This window comes from Camelina sativa, chromosome 3 (assembly GCF_030686135.1).
Source record: "Camelina sativa cultivar CO46 ecotype springtype chromosome 3, ASM3068613v1".
In the NCBI taxonomy this organism is placed as follows: Eukaryota; Viridiplantae; Streptophyta; class Magnoliopsida; order Brassicales; family Brassicaceae; genus Camelina; species Camelina sativa.
The window spans coordinates 22,987,906-23,008,752 of NC_141882.1; the positions used below are offsets into that span (position 1 = coordinate 22,987,906).

General features: G+C 38.3%; 3 protein-coding genes and 1 non-coding gene across 5 annotated transcripts; 3 read left to right on the forward strand and 1 right to left on the reverse strand.

The window, feature by feature from the left end:
• The first annotated feature begins 2,283 nt into the window (after positions 1–2,283).
• LOC147947572 (small nucleolar RNA R71) lies at positions 2,284–2,390 on the forward strand. Its single transcript, XR_015595622.1, has one exon. It is a non-coding gene; the product is annotated as a small nucleolar RNA R71 (small nucleolar RNA).
• Positions 2,391–9,232: 6,842 nt separating this feature from the next.
• Positions 9,233–11,731, forward strand: LOC104773834 (uncharacterized). The gene is made up of 10 exons (XM_087506559.1): positions 9,233–9,357; positions 9,460–9,496; positions 9,587–9,646; positions 9,783–9,977; positions 10,067–10,329; positions 10,417–10,516; positions 10,609–10,662; positions 10,758–10,844; positions 11,099–11,197; positions 11,283–11,731. Exons 1-10 carry the CDS (start codon positions 9,281–9,283, stop codon positions 11,592–11,594), a joined length of 1,284 nt encoding a protein of 427 aa, XP_087362685.1. The 5' UTR covers positions 9,233–9,280; the 3' UTR covers positions 11,595–11,731.
• Positions 11,732–12,221: 490 nt separating this feature from the next.
• On the forward strand, positions 12,222–13,577 carry LOC147947573 (uncharacterized). The gene has a single exon (XM_087507350.1). It carries the CDS (start codon positions 12,222–12,224, stop codon positions 13,575–13,577), a length of 1,356 nt encoding a protein of 451 aa, XP_087363476.1.
• Positions 13,578–13,893: 316 nt separating this feature from the next.
• LOC104773835 (uncharacterized protein At1g76660) lies at positions 13,894–16,245 on the reverse strand. 2 transcript variants are annotated; one of them, XM_087506555.1, is made up of 3 exons: positions 15,903–16,245; positions 14,379–15,525; positions 13,894–14,293 (listed from the first exon to the last, which is right to left on the reverse strand). In XM_087506555.1, the coding sequence occupies exons 1-3, from the start codon at positions 15,936–15,938 to the stop codon at positions 14,127–14,129; spliced, it is 1,350 nt and encodes a 449-aa protein (XP_087362681.1). In that variant the 5' UTR covers positions 15,939–16,245; the 3' UTR covers positions 13,894–14,126. The 2 variants fall into 2 exon arrangements, with proteins under 2 accessions (XP_087362681.1, XP_087362679.1); XM_087506553.1 differs by having other exon boundaries at positions 15,897–16,214.
• Between the last annotated feature and the right edge of the window lie 4,602 nt (positions 16,246–20,847).

Genomic DNA, 20,847 nt, shown 5'->3' on the forward strand with positions numbered 1-20,847 from the left:
TCTTTGAGGTTCAATACTAGAGTAGGATTCATTTTAAAGGTGGATTCTATGCATGCAGAGACTAGGTGAAATTCCTTTAATGTCATCGAAAGTATAACCAATAGCTTTTCTAAACTTCTTTAGCTCAACAACTAGCAAAGCAAGCTCTTCCCTACCCAAGTTAGCATTTACTATCACAGGATAAGTAGAGTTCTCACCTAGAAAAACGTACCTTAGCCCAAATGGGAGAGGTTTTAGCTCTACTTTTGGTGCTTTCAGTTCAGACCAGTCGTCTGTGGAGGACTCGGCAGTGCACTCGGTCGAGTGCATGCTCGAGTAGGTGGTCGAGCTATCCGTTTTTGCTGTTTGAACTGACCAGATTTCCTCTCTTAATGCTGGTAACCCCTCAAAAACCTCTGGATGGTGTGACCCTCCACATGAGTCCAATATATCTTCATAGGCCTTGGTTTCTTTATGGATGAACCCTTCCTCTCCACTTTTGGTCAAAGTAGTTCTGTTAGCTCTTCCATCAATTCTCCTGATAATTTGTCCAACTCTTCAACCCAAAAGACTTGTCCTCCAATTGTTGGTTTCTTCATAGCCTCTACAATGTCAAATGTCATTTTGAGGTCTTCTCCCAAGTTGAGATCAATCTTCCCTTGTCTCACATCAATTATTGCTCCTGCTGTAGCCAGGAAAGGTCTCCCCAAGATCAAAGGATCTTTTGGTTCTTCATCCATTTCCAAGACTACAAAGTCTGTTGGGACTTCCACTGCTCCAACTCTAACTGGTAGATCTTCCAAAACACCATGTGATAATCTTATTGATCTATCAGCTAAGATCAAGGAGATGTTGCATGGCTTATACCTTGTAAACCCTAGGCGCTTAGCAACTGATAGAGGCATTAGGCTTACTGAGGCTCCCAAATCACAAAGGCATCTATTGAAGGTTAAGGGCCCTATAGAGCAAGGTAGAGTAAAGGAACCAGGATCTCTTAGCTTTTGAGGGTTCACTTGCTTTTGGATTATGACACTACACTCATGGCTGAGAATCACCATCCCTTGAACTTCTTTGATCCTTTCCATCACAGCATCTTTCAAGAATTTTTGGTAAGGAGAGATCATCACAAAGGCATCTATTAGAGGCATCCTAAGCTCAATCTCTCTAACTTGTTTGTCAAACAATGCCTTGTATTTTTCAACCATCTGTTTCTTAAATCTTCATGGGAAAGGTAGTGGAGGCTTGTAAGGAGGAGGAATGAACCGGACTTCTTTTTCTTTGGAGGTAACTGGATTGATTTTTTCCTGAGAAGCAGCTCGATCGGGTACTCGACCACCTAATCGATCGAGTGAGTGGTCGAGTGGTGCGTCGAATTCGACGGTGTTTTCATTCTGAGTCTCTTCTTGTTGGAAACCCTCCCCTTCCTGAATTCCACTGTCCTCAGTGTTGGGATGTGCTCATAGCCGTGTTGGTAAGACTCTTCCACTGCAAAGATTGATAGCATTGGCAAATTCAGTAGTTTGCACAATAGCTTTGCCCTTGTGACGGTCAAGTTGTGGGGCAGAAGCTTGCTGATTTTCCATAGTCATAATCCTGGAAGTCAGTGTGTCAAACTTGGCATGAAGTTCACTGTAAATATCTTCTATCCTCTTGTTCAGCTCAGCAATTTTGTTTGCTGCCTCAATCTTCCCATTGGTTTGCCTAATCAACAGCTGTTGTATCATTGCTCTTAGGTCTTGCTCCTGGCCTTGGTTAGTCTGAAAGCCTGGTGGGGGACACAATTAGGGCTGGAACACTTGTTGCTGCTGCTTGGGTGCATAGTTGTTTTGTTGTTGAGACAGAGGAGGTGGATAGACTTGGTCTTGAGGGTTGGCTACATTGGTGCTCCTATAAGAGAGGTTGTTCTGCTTGAATCCTCCACCTTGGTTGTAGCCTTTGTATCCTCCTCCTTGGTTCTGCAAATAACACAACTCAGCAAACTCCCTATCTCCTTCTTGGACTGGAGCTTCTTCTTCACTAATGAAGTGAATGGTTTTTGATTGGCTTAGGAGAATCTTGTCAAGCTTCTCATTGACCATCATTAAATCTTGCTTGTATTTGTCCTCTTGATCAGTGGAGGGGATCCTTATGGTTCTATCATAATCTTCATTATAATTACCATCTGACTGAGCAAGGTTCTCAACCAATTCCCATGCTTCTTCCACATTCTTGTTGAGAAAGTTTCCATTGGAGGCTGTATCAAGAAGCATTCTTATTTTGGGAAGCACTCCTCTATACAAAGTGCTTAGAAGGGACTCATTATTGAAGCCATGGTGAGGACACTGAGTCTGGAATCCTTTAAACCTCTCCCAAGCTTCACAAAAGCTCTCATTATTCCTTTGAGCAAACCCAGAAATTTCATTCCTCAACCTAGCAATCCTTGCATTGGAGAAGAACTTGGTCAGAAAAGCTTTCTTGCATGCATCCCATGTGGTTATTGCTCCAGTAGGAAGAGTCTTCTCCCATAGATGAGCTTTGTCTCCAAGGGAAAATGGGAATAGCCTTAACTTGAAGCCATCTTCACTTACTCCATTGATATTTATGAGTCCACATATTCTGTCAAACTCATCAAGGTGATCTAGAGGATCCTCCATTGGCAACCCATGAAATTTGTTGGCTTGTATCATGGAGATCAATCCACTCTTGATTTCATAGTTATTATTGGCAACTGCAGGAGGCACAATACCAGCTCTTTGGTTGTGTGTGTTAGGTGCATCCCCAGCACCAATGTTCCTTGCCCTTGGAGCTTGTTGATCTTGTTGCTCCATTAGCACTTGTTGTTCTTGTTCCTGAACTACTCTTCTTTGCTTATGTCTCAAACCCTGTTGTAGCCTGTGGATGTTGTCAATAGGCCTTTGAAGATTGTGTTTTCCTTTTGACCTTGTGTGCATCAACAAACTCGAGTACAAACTCGAACAGGTACATGGTCGAGCGCATGCTCGAGTGGGTGGTCGAGTCGACTGGGCAGTGATGGCTATTTGTATTCGGCTTCTGACTCGATCAAGTGCTTGATCACTACTCGGTCGAGTGTTGGTCGAGTGGGTACCTGAAACTCAAGACAGCCAAGCAAAAGAAGATTCGAGTTCAGTAACTTCACAAGTGTATGAACGAACTTAATTCTAGACTAATAATGATCCTAAATGTCACAAAACAAACTCAAATGGGCAACGACGCCAAATTGATACACATATTATTGTGGGTGTGGTGATGAATGATGTATGGAATGATGACTTATGAATAAATGGATGGCAGTGTGTTTCAATTCCCTTTATGTTGTTGTAATATAAGAGGTGTCAATCCAATCTGAGTGTTTGTGAACAATCAAGATGTGCATATGAGTCTAAATCAAGCCAGATGTAAAAGATGTTTGTCACTAACAATCCTATTATGAAATGTAAAGTGCAGAAAGTAAAACTACAAGAGCTAGGAGCTAAATGCAAATGGAACAGAATGATTATGACAATTATGAAGCTAAAACAGAAATAGAAACTATAGTAGTGCAAGTATTGAACTAATGCAAGGTAAGTAATGAACAGGATACTAAATGAATGCAACAGAAATGCAACTAAAACGAAACAGGACAAACATAAATCATAAACACAAGTTTTGGGTAGGAACTCGAGCAAGCACTCGATCAAGTGTAGATCGAGTGTAGGGTCGAGCTGGACAAATACGCAAAACTGAGCAACACAAGAAAAACAGAGCAATACCAAAACAAATCAAACAACGATCAAACAACATGATTTAAGCTAAGAAATCAATAAACAAGGAAGGTCTTGAGGAGGGATTCATGGGCTGGACTATGATTGAGGTCATCTAACTTGGTCAACAAATTTCAAACAACTTGAGCTAATCTCTAGACATATATTTCTAAGACATGTTTAATCCACTCTCATGGCAAGAAACAATCAAACTCATGCATCTCTAGACTTGTTCTCACAAAGTAAAGAATCTACACAAGAAGGCATTAAGCAATATGTCAAAAATCAAACAAGACTTTTAATCTCTTAGCAAGCCTAATGATAGTCTCTAGATCTAGCCTTATCTATGCTCCTTAGACATTGGTGTGATGCTAAGAGACTTGAAATCAGATCCTACCCTCTCAGATATAGGATCAGCATTAAGAACATCTAGCCTAGAAGAGATCTACAACAATCAAGCTTGACCAAATCAAACAAACCTCAAACACAACCCAGCCTAACCCATCCTCAAGATCCTAAGCAACTACTCACAAGCATACATGATGAACATCAAAGTCATAAACCCAGAAAATGATGAAACTTGCATGATTGGATAGATAAAGCAAAGATCTACAATATTGAAGAAAGAATCAAACTCAAAATCTCAATATTCTGAAAGTTATGAAACCAACAATATTGAAAAATTTAGTCTTTTTTCTCCTTTTAAAAGAAGTACAAGATCTTAAGAAAATAAAAGTGCAAAAGGAATAATTCCCAAAAAGGTAAAAATTAGGTTTTTGACTCTCTAAAAAGCTGGGTTCTTTGGTGGCTGCAGGTACAAGCCCTTATATAGAAAAAGTAGTAGAAGCCCTAAAAACGCTAAAAGACAAAATAGCCAGGCGGCTCGACCAACTCGACCTGGTGCTCGGTCGAATGACCGGTCGAGTTGGCTCCTCTTGTGCTCCTTCCACTCGGTCGAGTCCCTCTCAGCATACGGTCGAGTGTCTGGTCGAGTGGGCAGTCGAGTTGGACTCCGGACCTTGGTTCTTCAGCCTTAGCTCTCTTGCTTTCTCCTCATGATTGCTTCACTTCTCCTTAGCATTGCTTCCATGCTCCTTAAGCTCCAAAATCACCTGTTTATGCATGAAAAGATGCAAATACAATGCAACTAAACTCTAATGCAAGAACAGTCCTAAAGCTATGCAATAATGGTCAAAGTGGATAGCAAAAGATGCAAAAGATGTGAATATATTAAGGGAAAACAGGGTAATATATATGAACATCAGTTGACATTTATGAATGTGATATGTTTTAAAGTATGGTATAGTATAAAATAACTTGGTGAGGCATCATGTGTTTAATAAAAGAATGGAGAAAGTGTCGTGGTGTGGATTTGTTATACTTTGCCATCAACATGGTTTTTGGGGTTTGGTGAGTGACAGTATCTTAAGATTTTTGGGCCAAAGAGATATTTGCTTTTCGGCTTCAAAGTACATTTGGTGAAGAGTATTTTTTTTTTTTTTTTTTTTAGGGTGAAGAATATCTTAACAAGGTAAATTTGGACCGACGTACTATTTCTCCTTCGGAACTATCATATTTTGCCAGTTCCCCATCGATCTTTGACCTCTTACCAGTTCTCCTTCGGACTTATATCCTCCGCCTATTTTCTCCCGAATCCATACTTCTCCGCCTATTTCCCCATCGAACTTAAACTTCTCATCTAATTTCCCATCGTCTTGGTTTTAACGGTTTACTGTTTTGATTAACCAACAACAAAATTTACTAACCAAATTAAACAGGATTACAACTCGATTACAACCCGATTACATAACTAAACCTAACTTAACTTAAAAATAAAAAAATCCACAACGTTTGAAATGAACAACCCTTTGCTCTCTTCTTCTCGCTTCTTTTCCCTACCAACGTTCATTCCAAAAATATGATGAACTCAATAATTTAATCAATTGTGTTTTGAACAAAGAAAATTAAACCCTAAAAAGACAATTTCTAGTGAACATTATTAATCAAATCAAAATTTCCAACTTATTTTCAATTTAAATTATGAACTGAAAATTACATGTTTAAGATTGACAAATCTTGAAGAAATAGTGATAGGAATTGTGGGTAATTGTTCCAAACAAGGCGACTGAAGTATTTACCGGCGATCAATCGATGTGGAACTCACCACCGAGCAAACCGTCGCCTTGTTTCTCACCACTGAGCAAACCTTCGTCGTCACTAGATCTCATCATCACCACCATCTCATATGCAGTATCATCTTCTTCGTCTCATCTCCTCATCGTTACCACCAGATCTCGTCATCTTCGTCACTGTCTCGGACCTCTCGGTCACCGGATCTCATCATCACCAGCAGATTTCATAATTGTCACCACCGTCTAGTTTATCGGATCTCATCATCACCATTCACCACCATCTGGTTCGCAAACTCGTTATCATCACCACCGACTCGTCTCCTCATCGCTATAACCAGTTCGCAAACTCGTTATCATTACACTAATTTAAATGATGATATGATTCAACTTTTTTTTTCATTTTTTTATTTAATATTAAACAAAGATGAAAATGGGGACTAAAGATGAGATTTAATTTTCATTACTGATCTTCTCAAATCAATAGAAAATAATTATAATTTAGTAATAGCATACGTGTTATATTTTACAAAAATAATTGTTGTTTAAGTCTTTTACTTTGTGAGTAATGGCTAAGAGAAGGACATCTATGATGATGGCATGATGCAATAATAATTAAATAAAAATAGAGAAAAATAGAAGAAGAAGAAGTCGGGTCCGGTTGGATATATTATCCTGGTTATAAATTGGTTTCATACCGGTATAATATGGGTTTCTATCGGGTTTAATCCCAAAACCGTGTAAACTCATTTAGATGGAGAAATAAGCAGAGAAGTATGGATTCAGGGGGAAATAGGCGGAGGATATAAGTCCGAAGGAGAACTGGTAAGAAGTCAAAGATCGATGAGGAACTGATACGATAGGATAGTTCCGAGAGAGAAATAGTACGTCGGTCCGAATTTACCTTGTCTATCTATGATTTGGTTCTAAAATCTCTCTTTTGTTTGCATATGTGATTTTGTAATTAGTTACATGATTTCGTATTTTCCAGTGTTACGTTTTACTGGCATTATAATTACTGAAGTCTATTTTTTTTTCTTTGCTCTTTTTTGTTGTTCTTGGCTTGGTTTTCCATTTAGAACGGTTAGAGACATTACATGTGTCATTTTATGACAATTTAGAATCAGATACATTATTCATCATTCCATATGTCATTTTGGAACTTCTTTACCTTCTTTTTAAGTAGTTTTATAGAAAGTGTTGAAAAAGCTTTGTAATAATTAAATTATAAATTATAGAACTGGAAAGTTGAGAAAATCATTTCTAGCAAATATATAATCACCAAAAATTAAAATTTAATGAATGAATGCAAAATAAATTTAATCTAGCAAATTGTTCAAAGATAGATAAGTTTTTTGCACATACATTAAAGTGCTGTCTGTTTGTCCATCGAGATGCACCTAAGAAATGGTTTTTGGTTTTAAACATACAATCTATCTAGGTGAATTTGTGAAACTCATAAAAAGATGAAAACAAAAACCAAAATTTCTCTCAAATAATTTTAATTTTCAAAAGTGAATTCTTCCAATCATTGCAAATGTTTAAGTCTAACATACCATCATTTACAATCACAGCTAAAACAATGTAGTTTTCTATATTTAGAAACTTTTTAAAAAAAAAATATTGTAAATCATTTATCATTTTTCCTTCAAACTCGTCAAAAAATCACGGAATATTGTTTTTCGTCAAAATCGCAGAAAAAGTGCTCCCATTAGAATAAATTTTTTGCCAAATTGTGTTTTTTCGTCAAACCGTAAAATCAAGTTTTTTGCAAAAAAATTGTACAATACCGTTTTTTCAACCTTAACCAAGAATTACGTTTAATTTCAAGTAAGTTGTGAATTCAATATTTTTGACAAAAAATGCAGTATACCATTTTTTTGCCAAAGCCAAAAAACGCATAATTGGATTTTCCCGGTATAATTATAAAATCATAGAAAAAGGTTTTATATTCAAAACCTTAAAACTGTAGTTTTGGCGGAAAAATCATAGAATAATGTTTCTTGTCCAAAACAGAAAAATCACGGAATTTTATTTTCTTGTGAAAACTGAAAAATGCAGAATTTTTTTTTATCCAAAAATTGCAAAATTGTTTTTGTCATGCCAAAACTATGATGCACGATGTTGGCAAAAAATTATATTTTTCCCCACAACCGAAAACTTGCAAAGTTATTTTGTGACCAAAATTGTGAAATTGGAAGATTGGATTTTTCAGTCAAAACTGTAAAATCGAGGTATTGGGTTTTCTGCAAAAATCGTAAAATCGAGGTATTGTGTTTTCCCGTCAAAACCGTAAAATCAGAGGATTGTAGTTATTAATAAAATTTTAAAAAATAAAATTTATAGATATAAAATATAGCACTCTGAAAAAATTATTTAGTTATGGTTACAATGTAAATCATGAAAATATCATTAGATGAAGACACGTCTATTTTAGTCATTTGGATACTTTATGCATCAGATCGCAAATGCAAAAAATGAGACAAAATAAAAGACGAAGCTGCATCCAGATGATCGATAGCTAAATATAAAAACGAACATCTAAATGCATAATTATGGTAGATGCATTATTTAAATGAACAAACAAATAGACCCAAGAAGGAACGGTGAAGGATGATGGATATCGAAGTGAGATTATAAATGGGGACTGGAGTAAGGCATCCAATGGTTGAAGAATTGATTAAGACGATTCGTGAGAAGAGGAATATTATGTATTTAAAGATGTTAACAGAAAGGTTTGATCGCCTTGGGGCTAAGTGTTAGCTTGGTTACATTTATTATAAAGCACCCGGTAGTATTTGATGTAGCTAGAGGACCCCATCTTGCACTTTTTGCTTCGATGTTATGGAATCATTTGAGGTGTCCACTACACAGAAATTAAACTACATAATTGTATATAGTAATAGTATATCTGTATATACATATAACATAATTTACAATTTTACATATATAATAGATTTGCCAAAAAAGCACATATATAATAGATATTTTTTTTCTTCGTTTTCTATATACACTAATTTTGAATTATCATCAGACGTAGAATTGGTTCTGGACTACTGGCTATATTATAAATAACCGGAGTGGGTCATCCTCTTTTATACTTGTAAACAAGAAGAAACTAGTTTATTTTTTATAAGATTTGTAGGATTGGGTATGATTAGGTATGAGACATGTTGTTATCATATTCTTGTCTAATCATTTGATTCTAATATAGTATAAAAAGAATTTAGAAACTAATAGTTTTTGCTAGATTTGGTATATATGTGGTTCTGTTAGATTCTTTTTCACCTAGTGGTGGCTTCGTTCAGATACCAAACCCAATCACTGTCCTTTTCACCTTCCCATCTCTTAGTTCATCCTTTTATTACCAGTCACCATCTTCATTGTTATTATAATCTCATATTCAAGAAGATACAATTCATCAGAAAGAGAATGCCGTCCAAGAATTATCATTATTCATCTTCTTCTTTTTCTTCTTCTTCATCTTCTTCTCAGCTAAGTACTCCAAGGTACTTGCCTTTCCCGAGGTTAATCAAGTCTAAATGATTGTTATTGAGATTCAATCTTGTCTAATTAACTATGGGTTTCATTTTCTTTTATTCATCTTGTAGAGCATTATTTCAAAATGGACCGTCTCAAGCCATTTCTGTAAGTTCTTATTTACTAATATTCATCTACTACTGATTTCTTGATGAATAAGTTAGTTTATTTTTTTGAAATTTTTGGTTTCTATTACAGAAATCTCCTCTCTGGGATGTTGAGAAGGTGAAGTGTAGCCTTGGTTCCTCAATGCCTAAGGTCAATTTCACATTTCATGCTTTCATGCACATATATATATATATATATATATCTACTTATTGGCTTATTGCATACTTTTTTTTTGGTTGGATATATACATGTGACCTTACCTATTTATGGTTTATGGACTTTCCAGTCTGACGAAGAACTGAAGGGGGAGATCGAGGAGCTCGAGACAGAGATCTTAAAGTTAGAGCGGTATCTTTTCTCACTCTACAGATCATCTTTCGGAGATTATTTGCCTGCATTAAAGACTAAACTTCACAATGACCGTGACTCTTCTGTCTCTGATAAGTCTGTCTCATCCAGCTTCAAACGCTTGTCCGGAACAGTGAGTGATCTTGTTTTGCTGATGCTTAATTATATTGATGCAACTACACTTTTCTTTAATATTAGTTTGTGACTGTGAAACATTTTCAGGACAAGATAAAAAGATCCGACTCTGGTAACCCAAGTTTGGCTGATCTTCTTGGTCTTAGCACTCTTAGTCCCAATAAACTCTCTGAAGAGATTATGAGGATTAATAGTGTGATATACTTCAAACTATCAGACAATGGACATAGCAGATTTGTCAAGAACTCAAAGAATGATGAGTGTGGACAGGAACTTGGAGTTGTTGTCCATAAGCTTTACGTAGACGATGACAATTTAAAGTCTATAGAGAGCATGCTTCAGAATTTCAGGTGAGATCGTTCGTGCAAAAAGTGTAAATAATCTTGCAATACATAAATTTTAAAGTACTTACTCTTTTAATAACTGACAAAATGCAGATCGTTGATGCAAAAGCTTGAGAAAGTTGATCTGGCAAGGATGGATAGGGAAGAGAAGCTTGCTTTTTGGATCAACATTCATAATGCTTTGGTGATGCACGTAAGAAAATTAGCAAACTCGAGTTTCCAAACATATATTCTAACGATTTTTTTGCTACCATATGTGATTAAAAAAGTTGTGTAATCTTATAGGCATATATAGTATATGGACTTGGTGAAGATACAACAATCACAACGGTTTTGAAGGTTTGAGATATTGATCATTTTCTTCAGTCAACTAGTTTTGTTAGATCGTTGATCATATGAGAAATCAAACAATTATATGTTTAATCTGTCGGCAGGCAGCATTTAACATAGGTGGGGAGTGGGTAAATGCATATGATATCCAGAGTTCGATAATGGGCATTCGTCCATGCCATTCACCATCAGTAAGTTAGTTTTATGACTTTAGTTGTGTTGTATACATTTATGTTAGTTTAATTTTTCTAAAATAAAACCATAGTGATTAGTACTCTCATATGGAAAAGTAAAAGAAATTTTTGTCAAATGGCCCAACCTTAAAAGAAAATAAGAGAAAGAATCCATATCTTCTAAAATCTTGTACTTTTTAAAGTTGTTAATGCATAAAATATGTTTCTTTTGGCCTTGTTAACGTTTATGGACGCTGTTTTCACCGTCTAAGAGTTCGAAGACAAGTAACGGTGAACATACTTACGCGTTAGACTATGCCGAACCACTTCTTCATTTTGCCCTCTCTTCCGGAGAGTCAACCGATCCAATGGTACTAAACCGACTCAACTCCTTTCCCCTTTAGGTCTCCTCACAAACCGAGTTAACCATTTCTAAACAATGTATTTGTTTATTAGGTCCGAGTTTATACAGCAGAAGGAATCTTTCAAGAACTTAGGCAAGCAAGAGACGAATTCATCCAAACAAGTATTGGTTTTGAGAAAGAGACAAGGATTCTATTGCCAAAGATCGTATACAACTACGCGAAGGATACTTCTCTCGACATGGCTGAACTCTACAATACAATATCAGAGTGCCTAACAGAGAAACAAAGAACAACGATGAGACGAATTGTGAAGAAAAAGCAAGATAGAAGTATTCGTTGGATTAGCCATGACTCCAACTTTCGCTATATCATCCATTCGGAACTCGTCAGAGGGAATCTTTGAATTTGAAAACCATATGCTTTGTATGTATCTAGTATTCCGTTTGGTGCCAAGATTTTGCTGAATGACAGAGAGCTTGAAATTGTATGTATTGTGCATCAAATACAATGTGTGGTATTGTCTAAAAGTTTTAAGTTGCAGTCTCCACTCCGAAACAAGACATCAATATGATAAGATCATTGGGTTTTGATAGAATTATATAACTATGGTTTCATTCCTTTTTAAATTAGATTTAAGGTTATAGAATTTCCTTTTAATAGGAGAGATAGGTCGGTTTGTAAGGTTCTATATAAGAACCTCTTATGCTAATGAGAATTTCAAGCTTCCAACAATTAACCTAATCCTCAAAGAGAGACTTGGGTTAAAGGAAAGTTAGCTTTCAATCTCTCTTGTTCTTTAGTTTAAGCAACGGGTGTGATTACTAGGGCTAAGGCTAAGGCTTTGGCTCATAAAACCTTGGTATCAGAGCCAATCAATTCGATGGGGGAAGACAACAACACACAGTTTGCGCAGATTTTAAAGATGTTTGAGGACATGAAGCGTGAAATCCAAGAGATCAAGGGAATATTGAATCCCTTGTGTTCGACTGTGGAAAATCTCAAAGCAACTACATAGATAAAGCAAGACACGATGAACTCTGCTGCAACAGCATTAGATACACTCACTGCAGCACAAGCGGAGGATCGCAAACAATTCAAGGAAAGCGAAGAGAAGCTTCTAAGGGAACAGATGCTGCTAAAGGAAAGTATTGCAACAGATCCTACCTTACAAGTTTCTGTAACACAAAGTGAAGGGATAGAATCTGCAGCGAAAAACAAGGGAAAGCAAACTGCAAGGGGATTATTAGAAAGTGGAGATGTGCGACTCTCAGCCCACACAAGTCATGAACGCTTGTTGGCAGGAAACAGAACCATGGGAGACATGGAAAGAAAGATAGCATACACAGGCGGACCTTGGCCAATTCGCTCAGTAAGAATGGAACATGGTCACAGGAGAGTAGACGGAGGAGGTGATTGGCCAGTTAGGCAGATTGGAACACTACCTGAAGAAAGATATCCAGACTATTCAATGGGCGAATATGGCTTACCGGATGAAGGTTGGGAGAGACGGTATGAACAGAAAAAGGGAGAAAGAAACAAAGCTCTCATCGACACAACACCACCTTCAAAGATGGAGTTTCCACCATATGATGGTACTACTAATGCTGTTGAGTGGTTACAAAAGTGCGATGACTACTTTGATGATCAAAGAGTTTTCAATGACGATGCTAAGGTGCGTCAGGCCACGTTCGTGCTAATGGGACATGCGTACCATTGGAACAGCAACCTGCGAAGGCTAGTTAAAAATAGGCTTGGATGGACCGAATTTAAACGAATCTGCAAAAGTAGGTTTGGGCGAGCAGATGCGGTGAATCCCGTGGGAGAGTTATGTAATGTGCGACATACAGGGACGGTAGATGATTATTGCAATCAGTTCGAAGAGTGTCTTGGGAGGCAGACAAGACTCACCGGTGACCAACAATTGTGGCAGTTTTGTGCAGGACTAACCGACAGTTTACGTAAAGAGGTAAAGTATCTACGTCCTGAGATAATCTTTGAAGCTATGGAATATGCAAGAGATAATGAATACAAGATTGATAGTGACAAGCGAACACAAACTTTTGGAGGACACTTGGCCCCAACAGCTCAACAATCAATCTTGTTAGAGAAGCGTAGGGTGGCGGGGAATCAAGATAGACAAAGCGCAAAAGAGAAGGAATCTCTATTGCCTCAACAAACAGAAGTGAAACAAGCTTCTCAACAACTGTATTTGAAGAAATTGACCACCACAAAAATGGAGGAGGGACGAGCAAAATATCTCTGCTTCAATTGTGATGAAATCTTCACAAGAGGACATGTTTGCAAACCAGTCCTTTTCCAAATTACGGTAGTCAATGATGGGACTAATCAGGACGACAAACCAATTGAAGAGGAGGACATGCCATGAGCTGAAGCTTGAGGACAAGCTTCAAGTGGAAGAGGGGAGTAATGATACGATCATTGGGTTTTGATAGAATTATATAACTATGGTTTCATTCCTTTTTAAATTAGATTTAAGGTTTTATATAATTTTCTTTTAATAGGAGAGATAAGTCGGTTTGTATGGTTCTATATAAGAACCTCTTGTGCTAATGAGAATTTCAAGTTTCCAACAATTAACCTAATCCTCAAAGAGAGACTTGGGTTAAAGGGAAGTTAGCTTTCAATCTCTCTTGTTCTTTAGTTTAAGCAACAGGTGTGATTACTAGGGCTAAGGCTAAGGCTTTGGCTCATAACAGAATAAAATATACCCAAAAGCAAAGAGAAGAAGTCATACAAACAGTCATTTGTAGGCATTATACGTATACTTTATGTGTATATATATTTATAATATATAGCATATCAACTAAACACCACACAGACAGAACCAAGCTTAATTTGTTCTGGCAAGAGGAAAGCAAAAACCAAACTCTACAGATTAGTTAAATAAACGAAGGAAGAGTAAAAAGGGTTTCTTCTAGTCATGCCATGCAAAATTTCCTTTGCTTCGTCCATTTCTTCTATAATCGATTTCTGCATCCGAACTGCACAGACCCATCTTGTACTTTCTGCTTGTCTTTGCTTGACCTCCATTTCCCGGCGTGCTTGATACCGATATGTGTCCAAGTTGCCGCTGCATATGATCTGCTTTCATATAACAAAGAAGATCTCAATACACATACTTCTCATTTGAGGTAAATTGTAAAACTCAGATCATGTGACATATTACCATTGTAAAACTCGAGGGGCTCTAGTAAGTTGCTTCTATTATCTTCACTTTTTTGCAGGTCCAAGTTAGCCTCTGAGCCATAAAAATTAAGTCCTTCACCTTCTGATGCAGCCTTTATATTACAGTTTGGTGAAGTTGCATCCAAGGCACTACGTGGTCTCATGGTGAAAGAGTCATCGTTCAGATGTGTGATCTCCACATATTGGCTTGTCGTGATGACTTCATCTGCACTGAAACCAAAGGAAGCTCTGTATGCTTCCAGTTCTTCCATATCTTGCTTGGAAATGCGCTGACCATTTCCACTAGTTAGATAAACATCCGAGTCCTTCGAAACACTTAGTCTTCCACCAGTTTGAGAAAACGGAGCATCGTTGTCAAGATAGTACCGAGCAAATGTGTCAGGACAGAAGAAATTAGAACCGTCAGATGCCTTTGGAGTATTGTTAGTCTCAGGTGTCTGTGCATAACTAGAGTCACTCCTTGAACATTTGTCTGTTCTTGGAGAAGCCAAAGGATCCCATTGCGGTAAGAACTCACGCTCGGGAAAAGATGAACATCGACCATCGCCCAAGGTCCTTGAGATTGGTGACCTAAGACCGCTTGCAGGACTGCCAGGATACAGCGCGTACGTTGCATGAAGATCGTTTGCAGAAACGTAATCACCTTTCTCTGTCTTCTTGAGATCAGCAGTAGAAGTCAAGAACCGAGCATAAGGTACTTCAGGTGAAGAAGGAGTGGTGAGATGTGCTAACTCAGGAGGAGGAGTCAAAGGAGCAGTAGATGGCTCCGTGGTATAGGTTGAGAAAACCGGTGGTGAAACCAATAAGGTCTCATGAGCATAAGGCCCTGTTGCAAACATTGCGGATGAAGGACCACCAGGAGAGTTAGCAGATAACGAAAGCTGGCAATTTGGCGATTGCATTGTCGAAGGAGCAGCAGAATGTGAGAAAGAAGCTGGAGATGAAGGTGGAGCAAGCATTGATGTAGCTTGGTTACTCAATCCCGTTGCCTGAGGTTGATTTGATTGATGATGACGACCAGTTGCAACATTCCCTTCAGGTATTCGAGAAGCCGGCACAATACGCCTCTCTCCTTTTTTGGTACCAAAACAAGACAACACTTTAAAACACCCAACCCACCGCTTCCTCTGTCAATTAGAGTTAAGAAAACATAACTCATTACACACACACAACAAGCTTAAGAACAGAAGCATTTAAACAATATTTATGTCAAACCTTTTCAAGCAATGAGTTGGTACTAGTTTCCATTACAAGACTATAAAAAGACTTGACTTTGTCAAGAAAGGGTCCAAAAATAATAATAGGTCTACATCAAAGATCGGTCCACAGACCAACTACGAGTAAGAATTATTAAGCTAAATAGATCCTGAAAGTAAAAACCCTAAATCAAAAGTCTCCATTTTTAGTTACCAACTAAACTGAACTAACCGATGAAAGCGATAGCTTTATGATCTAAAATTACAGTTTAAAGCTTTTAAAGGAAGAGGACATAACAGACCCGTACCCCTTCTTGAAGACGAAGCCTATTCGCCATTACCATCGAACCTCTCGATCTCTGTTTCTTCTTCGAACAGATCCAGATTCTTCACTAATCTCTGTTTTGCTTAGTTAATTTAGTTGAGACACATTTAAGTGAGAATTTAGGGTTCAGGAGCGGTGAGAGAGTGGGGGATGAATAGATTCAGCCGCAATTTAGGGTTTGTTTATCTCTCTCTCTGAGCAGATGCATCTAGAAGAAGACGAAGAAGAAGCAGAGGCTGACACCATGTAGATTTTGCTGCTGTGAGGCAAGACAAAAGCAACATTTTTGTAAAGCAAAAGCCATTGTTACTAAATTGTACTATTTTAAGAAAATAAACTCATTTAGAGTTTATTTATTTATTTTAAAAAGAGAATTATTTCTTTTAACAACATATTTTAAAAAGATCACAAAACTAAAATAAAGTGAATAATAATTGCATAGAAATATAAGAAAATGTAATGAAATACTATAATTGTTTTTTTTATGTATAAACAAATAAAAAATCTGAAACTATGAAATAATCATCTCCTTAGAAGAACTAATAATCTCTACCGGAGAACTACTTATCCTTCCAGGAGAACTAATCAGCTCTTCATGAGCAAACAAGTCATAATGTGTATAAACATCTCCTAATAGGAACTACCTCCGTGGTTTGCCTAAAACATCAATATCCTACCAACCACCATAATCCATCACCACCACCATGATCACTCTTCGGTCCATATCTAAAACATCCCAACCACTTGGGTGTTTACACATGCTCTTACCAAAATAGACAAGTTATAACTATTCATAAAACTTTCTATTTCTAGAACTGCACAATCGTTTACAACTCCAAAACGAAATACTTGACAAAAGTAAGCAAATCAGACAACTCTTGACACATGTTTCGAACGACACTCCTTGTCATCACGATGGACCTTGCGTTGATCGACGCACTGCTTGCATCGATCGATGTAACGCCTTTACATCGATCGATGTAACGCCTTTACATCAAATAACGCACTTCTTCCATCGATCGATGCATTGTCTTTGCGTCGACTGACACACTCCTTGCATCGATCGATTGATGTAACCTCGCGTCTCCACCAAATCCCTAATTGCGTTGATCGATGCAGTCGCGTGAATCATCACCAAACACAATCTCTCTCAACTTCTCTCGGATCCAATCAATGCCACATCATCTGAGATGGCAAATCCGACCTTAACAGGCCATAACCACCACGACAACCAGGGCCGGCCCTGACCTAAAGCCAATGAAGCGAGGGCTTTAGGCGCCAAATATTAGATAGATTTTAGGGGCATCATATAAAGAAAACTTTCTTTAGTGTAGTGGCTTTTGTTTTTAATTTTTAGTGTCATGTAAGGGATTCAAACCAGCCCCACATTTATATTTTTCCTATTTTTATCTTAATCCATAATATTTTGTTCTATCTAAATTTCTTAATATTGTTTTATTACATAATATAAAGATTATATGGTTAAAAATAGCAATTAAACTAGTTTACAAGTTAATTTGTTATGGATGTACTCGTGATCCATAGACTAACTTGCGATCAAGTGTAGATAATTTGTTACAAGTTAAAACGTTCATGCACTTAGACTAATTTCTATTTTAACATTCGAGTAGATTTATTCTCTACTAACTATTTTCTATTTGATGATGTGTTGTTTCGTTGATTGCTTTTGGTTTTGGTGTATAATTTGATATTGCCATCTTTAGCAAACGTAAGTGGTTAACTGATTATACTAAAATATTAAAGTGTTTTATGTGTTCTCCTCTGTTCTTTCTCTATTTTTCATTAAAATAGAATCATCTCATTTTTTTTTTGGAAAAAATAGTTGAGTTAAGGGGCACCACTTTTTTGTGTGCTTTAGGCGTCATACACCTACGGGCCGGCACTGACGACAACCAAGCACAAACAAGCACACAAGCAATCAATCACCCAAAATCACACAAAACACACATTTAATCGCTTAGATAAGCCATGGTCCCGCACTCACCTCTTAAACAAAAAGTTTCTGGCACAACCACGACGAAAACACATCCCGACAAGATTCTCTCTTCTCCTTTGTCTCAGATCTCCACTCCCACGAACAGATCCCTCCAGAAACAGGCACATAAGGCTCACAGAACGATTTTACAGAAATTTTTCTTTCTCTCAACTTTTAGAAACGACAAACGACTAAACCACACTCTAGGTCGTCAAACCCCCTTTTATAGGCGAGCCTTAGGTTTTTCTCACTAACAACCTAACATCCATCAACAACAGCGGATAATCAAACAATACCATTAAACCAATAAAAATTCCAACAATGAATAATCCAATAAAATAACACAGTCAATAACCAAAATCCAACATCCTACAATGTTATATTGACTCACTCTAGCAACCTAACAATAGCTAGACCACAATTAATCAAGTCTCTGGAACATTCTCCTCTTCATCGCCTTGATTCCACGATCATACTTTACCTTTACATGTACGACAATCACAAATTGAGAAGCATCAATAATGTCATAAACACACTGTGAGGCAATCCTCCCATCTACTAGGCTATACACACAAGCAGCTAAGATTCTAATGTTTAACAAGCAACAAACAAATAAGGAAAACAAGTGTCAGCCGCCTGCTGACAAAACACAAACAAACCAGGAAAACAAGTGTCAGCCGCCTGCTGACAAAGGTTGTGTCGACCAACACTGACTGTTGGTGTCGACCAACAGTGCTTCTCAGTGTCGATCGACACTCCTCCTTGGTGTCGACCGACACTGCTCCTTAGAGCCACATGAAGCCATAGGAACCATGCAGCAGCCATAACAAGCAAGAAAAACACCACATACAACATGAAACAAGCAAAACAAAGGAAATCTCAGGCTTAGATCAGCCATGGTCATGTACTCACCACCTTTTCAGAAAATTTCTGACCAAAACCAACAAATCCAACCCCTAAGAAAGCTTCTCCTTCGTTCCTAGCAACAACTCTCCCCTCCACAGAAACAGATCTCACAAAACCAGCCAAGAAACTCCAAAAAAACTCTCAAGAAAACTCTCTTTTTCTCCTTCTCACTCTCTGGGAACGACAAAAGCTAAGGAGGCGACAAAAAATAGGTTTTCTTCTCCCAAAACGTTGACTTACCCCTTAAATACGTCGGTTAGGGATTTCACTTAAACCAAACTGAACCAAATCAACAATTCAAATCAACTCGATCGAACCGGGATTTGTTGGTGTCGATCGACACTCCCCTTGGTGTTTCTCGTGCAACTGTCGCAACAGCGCGCACACCTCCGACTAAACCCTCATGGTCTCCATCTAGTCAATTTACTCACATCCTATACGTTATTTGCTCACAACTCAGTGCTTTCCCCATCCGCGGTCGCAACCAACGAATCATGCCAGCCCGCTATCAGGCTCACTGCCTTAAGCTACGACATTTAGGAAATCACTCGCATCCATTCTCCCCGCTCTCAGGTCACAACCTGTACAAAATATTGGCTCACTGCCAAGCCACAGTCCACAACTACGGTATCCACCAAACGACTTACCACTCCCACTCTCTGGCCACAAAGTCCATTGAGCCATCGATATTCTATGAGTTGGTCCCCCCGCGGCTTTGAGCAAACGAGTCTGATGCCATCGAGTATCTCCCTACTAGATCTAACTAAACACTTTTCATTTCTGAAAACTTTCATTTTTAGAAACTCCTATTTTTAAAAACTTCCCACTATTAACAATGCGCTTCACGGAATCGCATATCCCGCACACCACCTCATCTTCGTACTTAGTCGCACAACAAACCACCCCTAAGCAACCAAGTATCAAGAGAGATGGGCTGCAATACTCCATTCCGCTGAAGTTCCTTGAACCTCCTCTCGAGAACCCTCATTGGTCTCGCCTCCATAGTCATGTGGGGCTGAAGATTCTCAGGAATCTTAGCCAACAACTGATCATCATCATGAAGACACTTCCTCAGCATCGACACATGGAACACCTTGTGGAACGCACGCATAACATCAGGCAATTCCAGCCTTTATGCCACTGGTCCCCACCGCTCAATCACTGTGAACGGACCCATGTACCTTGGACTCAGCGTAGTCTCTGTCAATGGCCTGTTCGGACTTCACAACATGGCCATCTTGAGATACACTCTGTCACCCACCTGAAACTCAAGATCCTTCCTCCTCTTATCAGCATAACTCCTCTGCCTGTCCTGAGCCTTCTTCATGTTCAACTTCAGAACCCGCATCTTCTCTGAGGTCTCGTGAACAAATTCTGCACCATATATGCTCCTCTCCCCAACCTGAGTTCAGCATAACGGTGTACAACATGGTCTCCCATACAATGCCTCATAAAGAGCCATCTCAATACTCGCCTATTAGTTGTTGTTGTAAGCGAACTCCACCAAGCTGAAGTGATCTGCCCAATGACCACTCCAGTCCAGCACACATCATCAGCAAATCCTCCAAAGTCTGGATAGTCCTCTACGACTGACCGTCCGTCTGAGGATGATAGGATGTACTCATATGCACCTTCGTTCCCATCTCTACCTGAAACACCCTCCAGAACATCGAAGTGAACTTGGAATCTCTGTCAAACACAATGCTGGCAGACACACCATAAAATCTGTCTATCTATCTAACATACTTCCTAGCTAAAACCGATGGAGCATCAGTTTTCTTGATGACCAGAAAGTGTGCAGACTTAGTCAACCGATCTACAATGACCCAAATCGCATCAAACGTCTGTGACAGTGGTAATCTTACCACGAAATCCATCGTGATCATATCCCCCTTCCACACTGGAATGGGTAAAACTCTGAAATAATCCACTTGGAACCTGATGTTCAGCCTTCACCAACTGGCAAGTATCGCACTTTGCAACCCAATCGGCTACGCCCTTGATGTTACTATATTTTACCATATTT

Bases quoted from the DNA above. Each gene is read 5' to 3' on its own strand.
- LOC104773834 (XM_087506559.1), top strand. From the start codon at position 9,281: ATGCCGTCCAAGAATTATCATTATTCATCTTCTTCTTTTTCTTCTTCT. The intron at 9,978-10,066 runs GTGAGTGATCTT...AAACATTTTCAG, and splicing joins TCAAACGCTTGTCCGGAACA to GACAAGATAAAAAGATCCGA. The intron at 11,198-11,282 runs GTACTAAACCGA...TTTGTTTATTAG, and splicing joins GAGAGTCAACCGATCCAATG to GTCCGAGTTTATACAGCAGA.
- LOC147947573 (XM_087507350.1), top strand. From the start codon at position 12,222: ATGAACTCTGCTGCAACAGCATTAGATACACTCACTGCAGCACAAGCG.
- LOC104773835 (XM_087506553.1), bottom strand. From the start codon at position 15,938: ATGGTAATGGCGAATAGGCTTCGTCTTCAAGAAGGGGTACGG. The intron at 15,526-15,896 runs GTCTGTTATGTC...TCTAATTGACAG, and splicing joins GTCTTCAAGAAGGGGTACGG to AGGAAGCGGTGGGTTGGGTG. The intron at 14,294-14,378 runs GTAATATGTCAC...ATATGAAAGCAG, and splicing joins GCCCCTCGAGTTTTACAATG to ATCATATGCAGCGGCAACTT.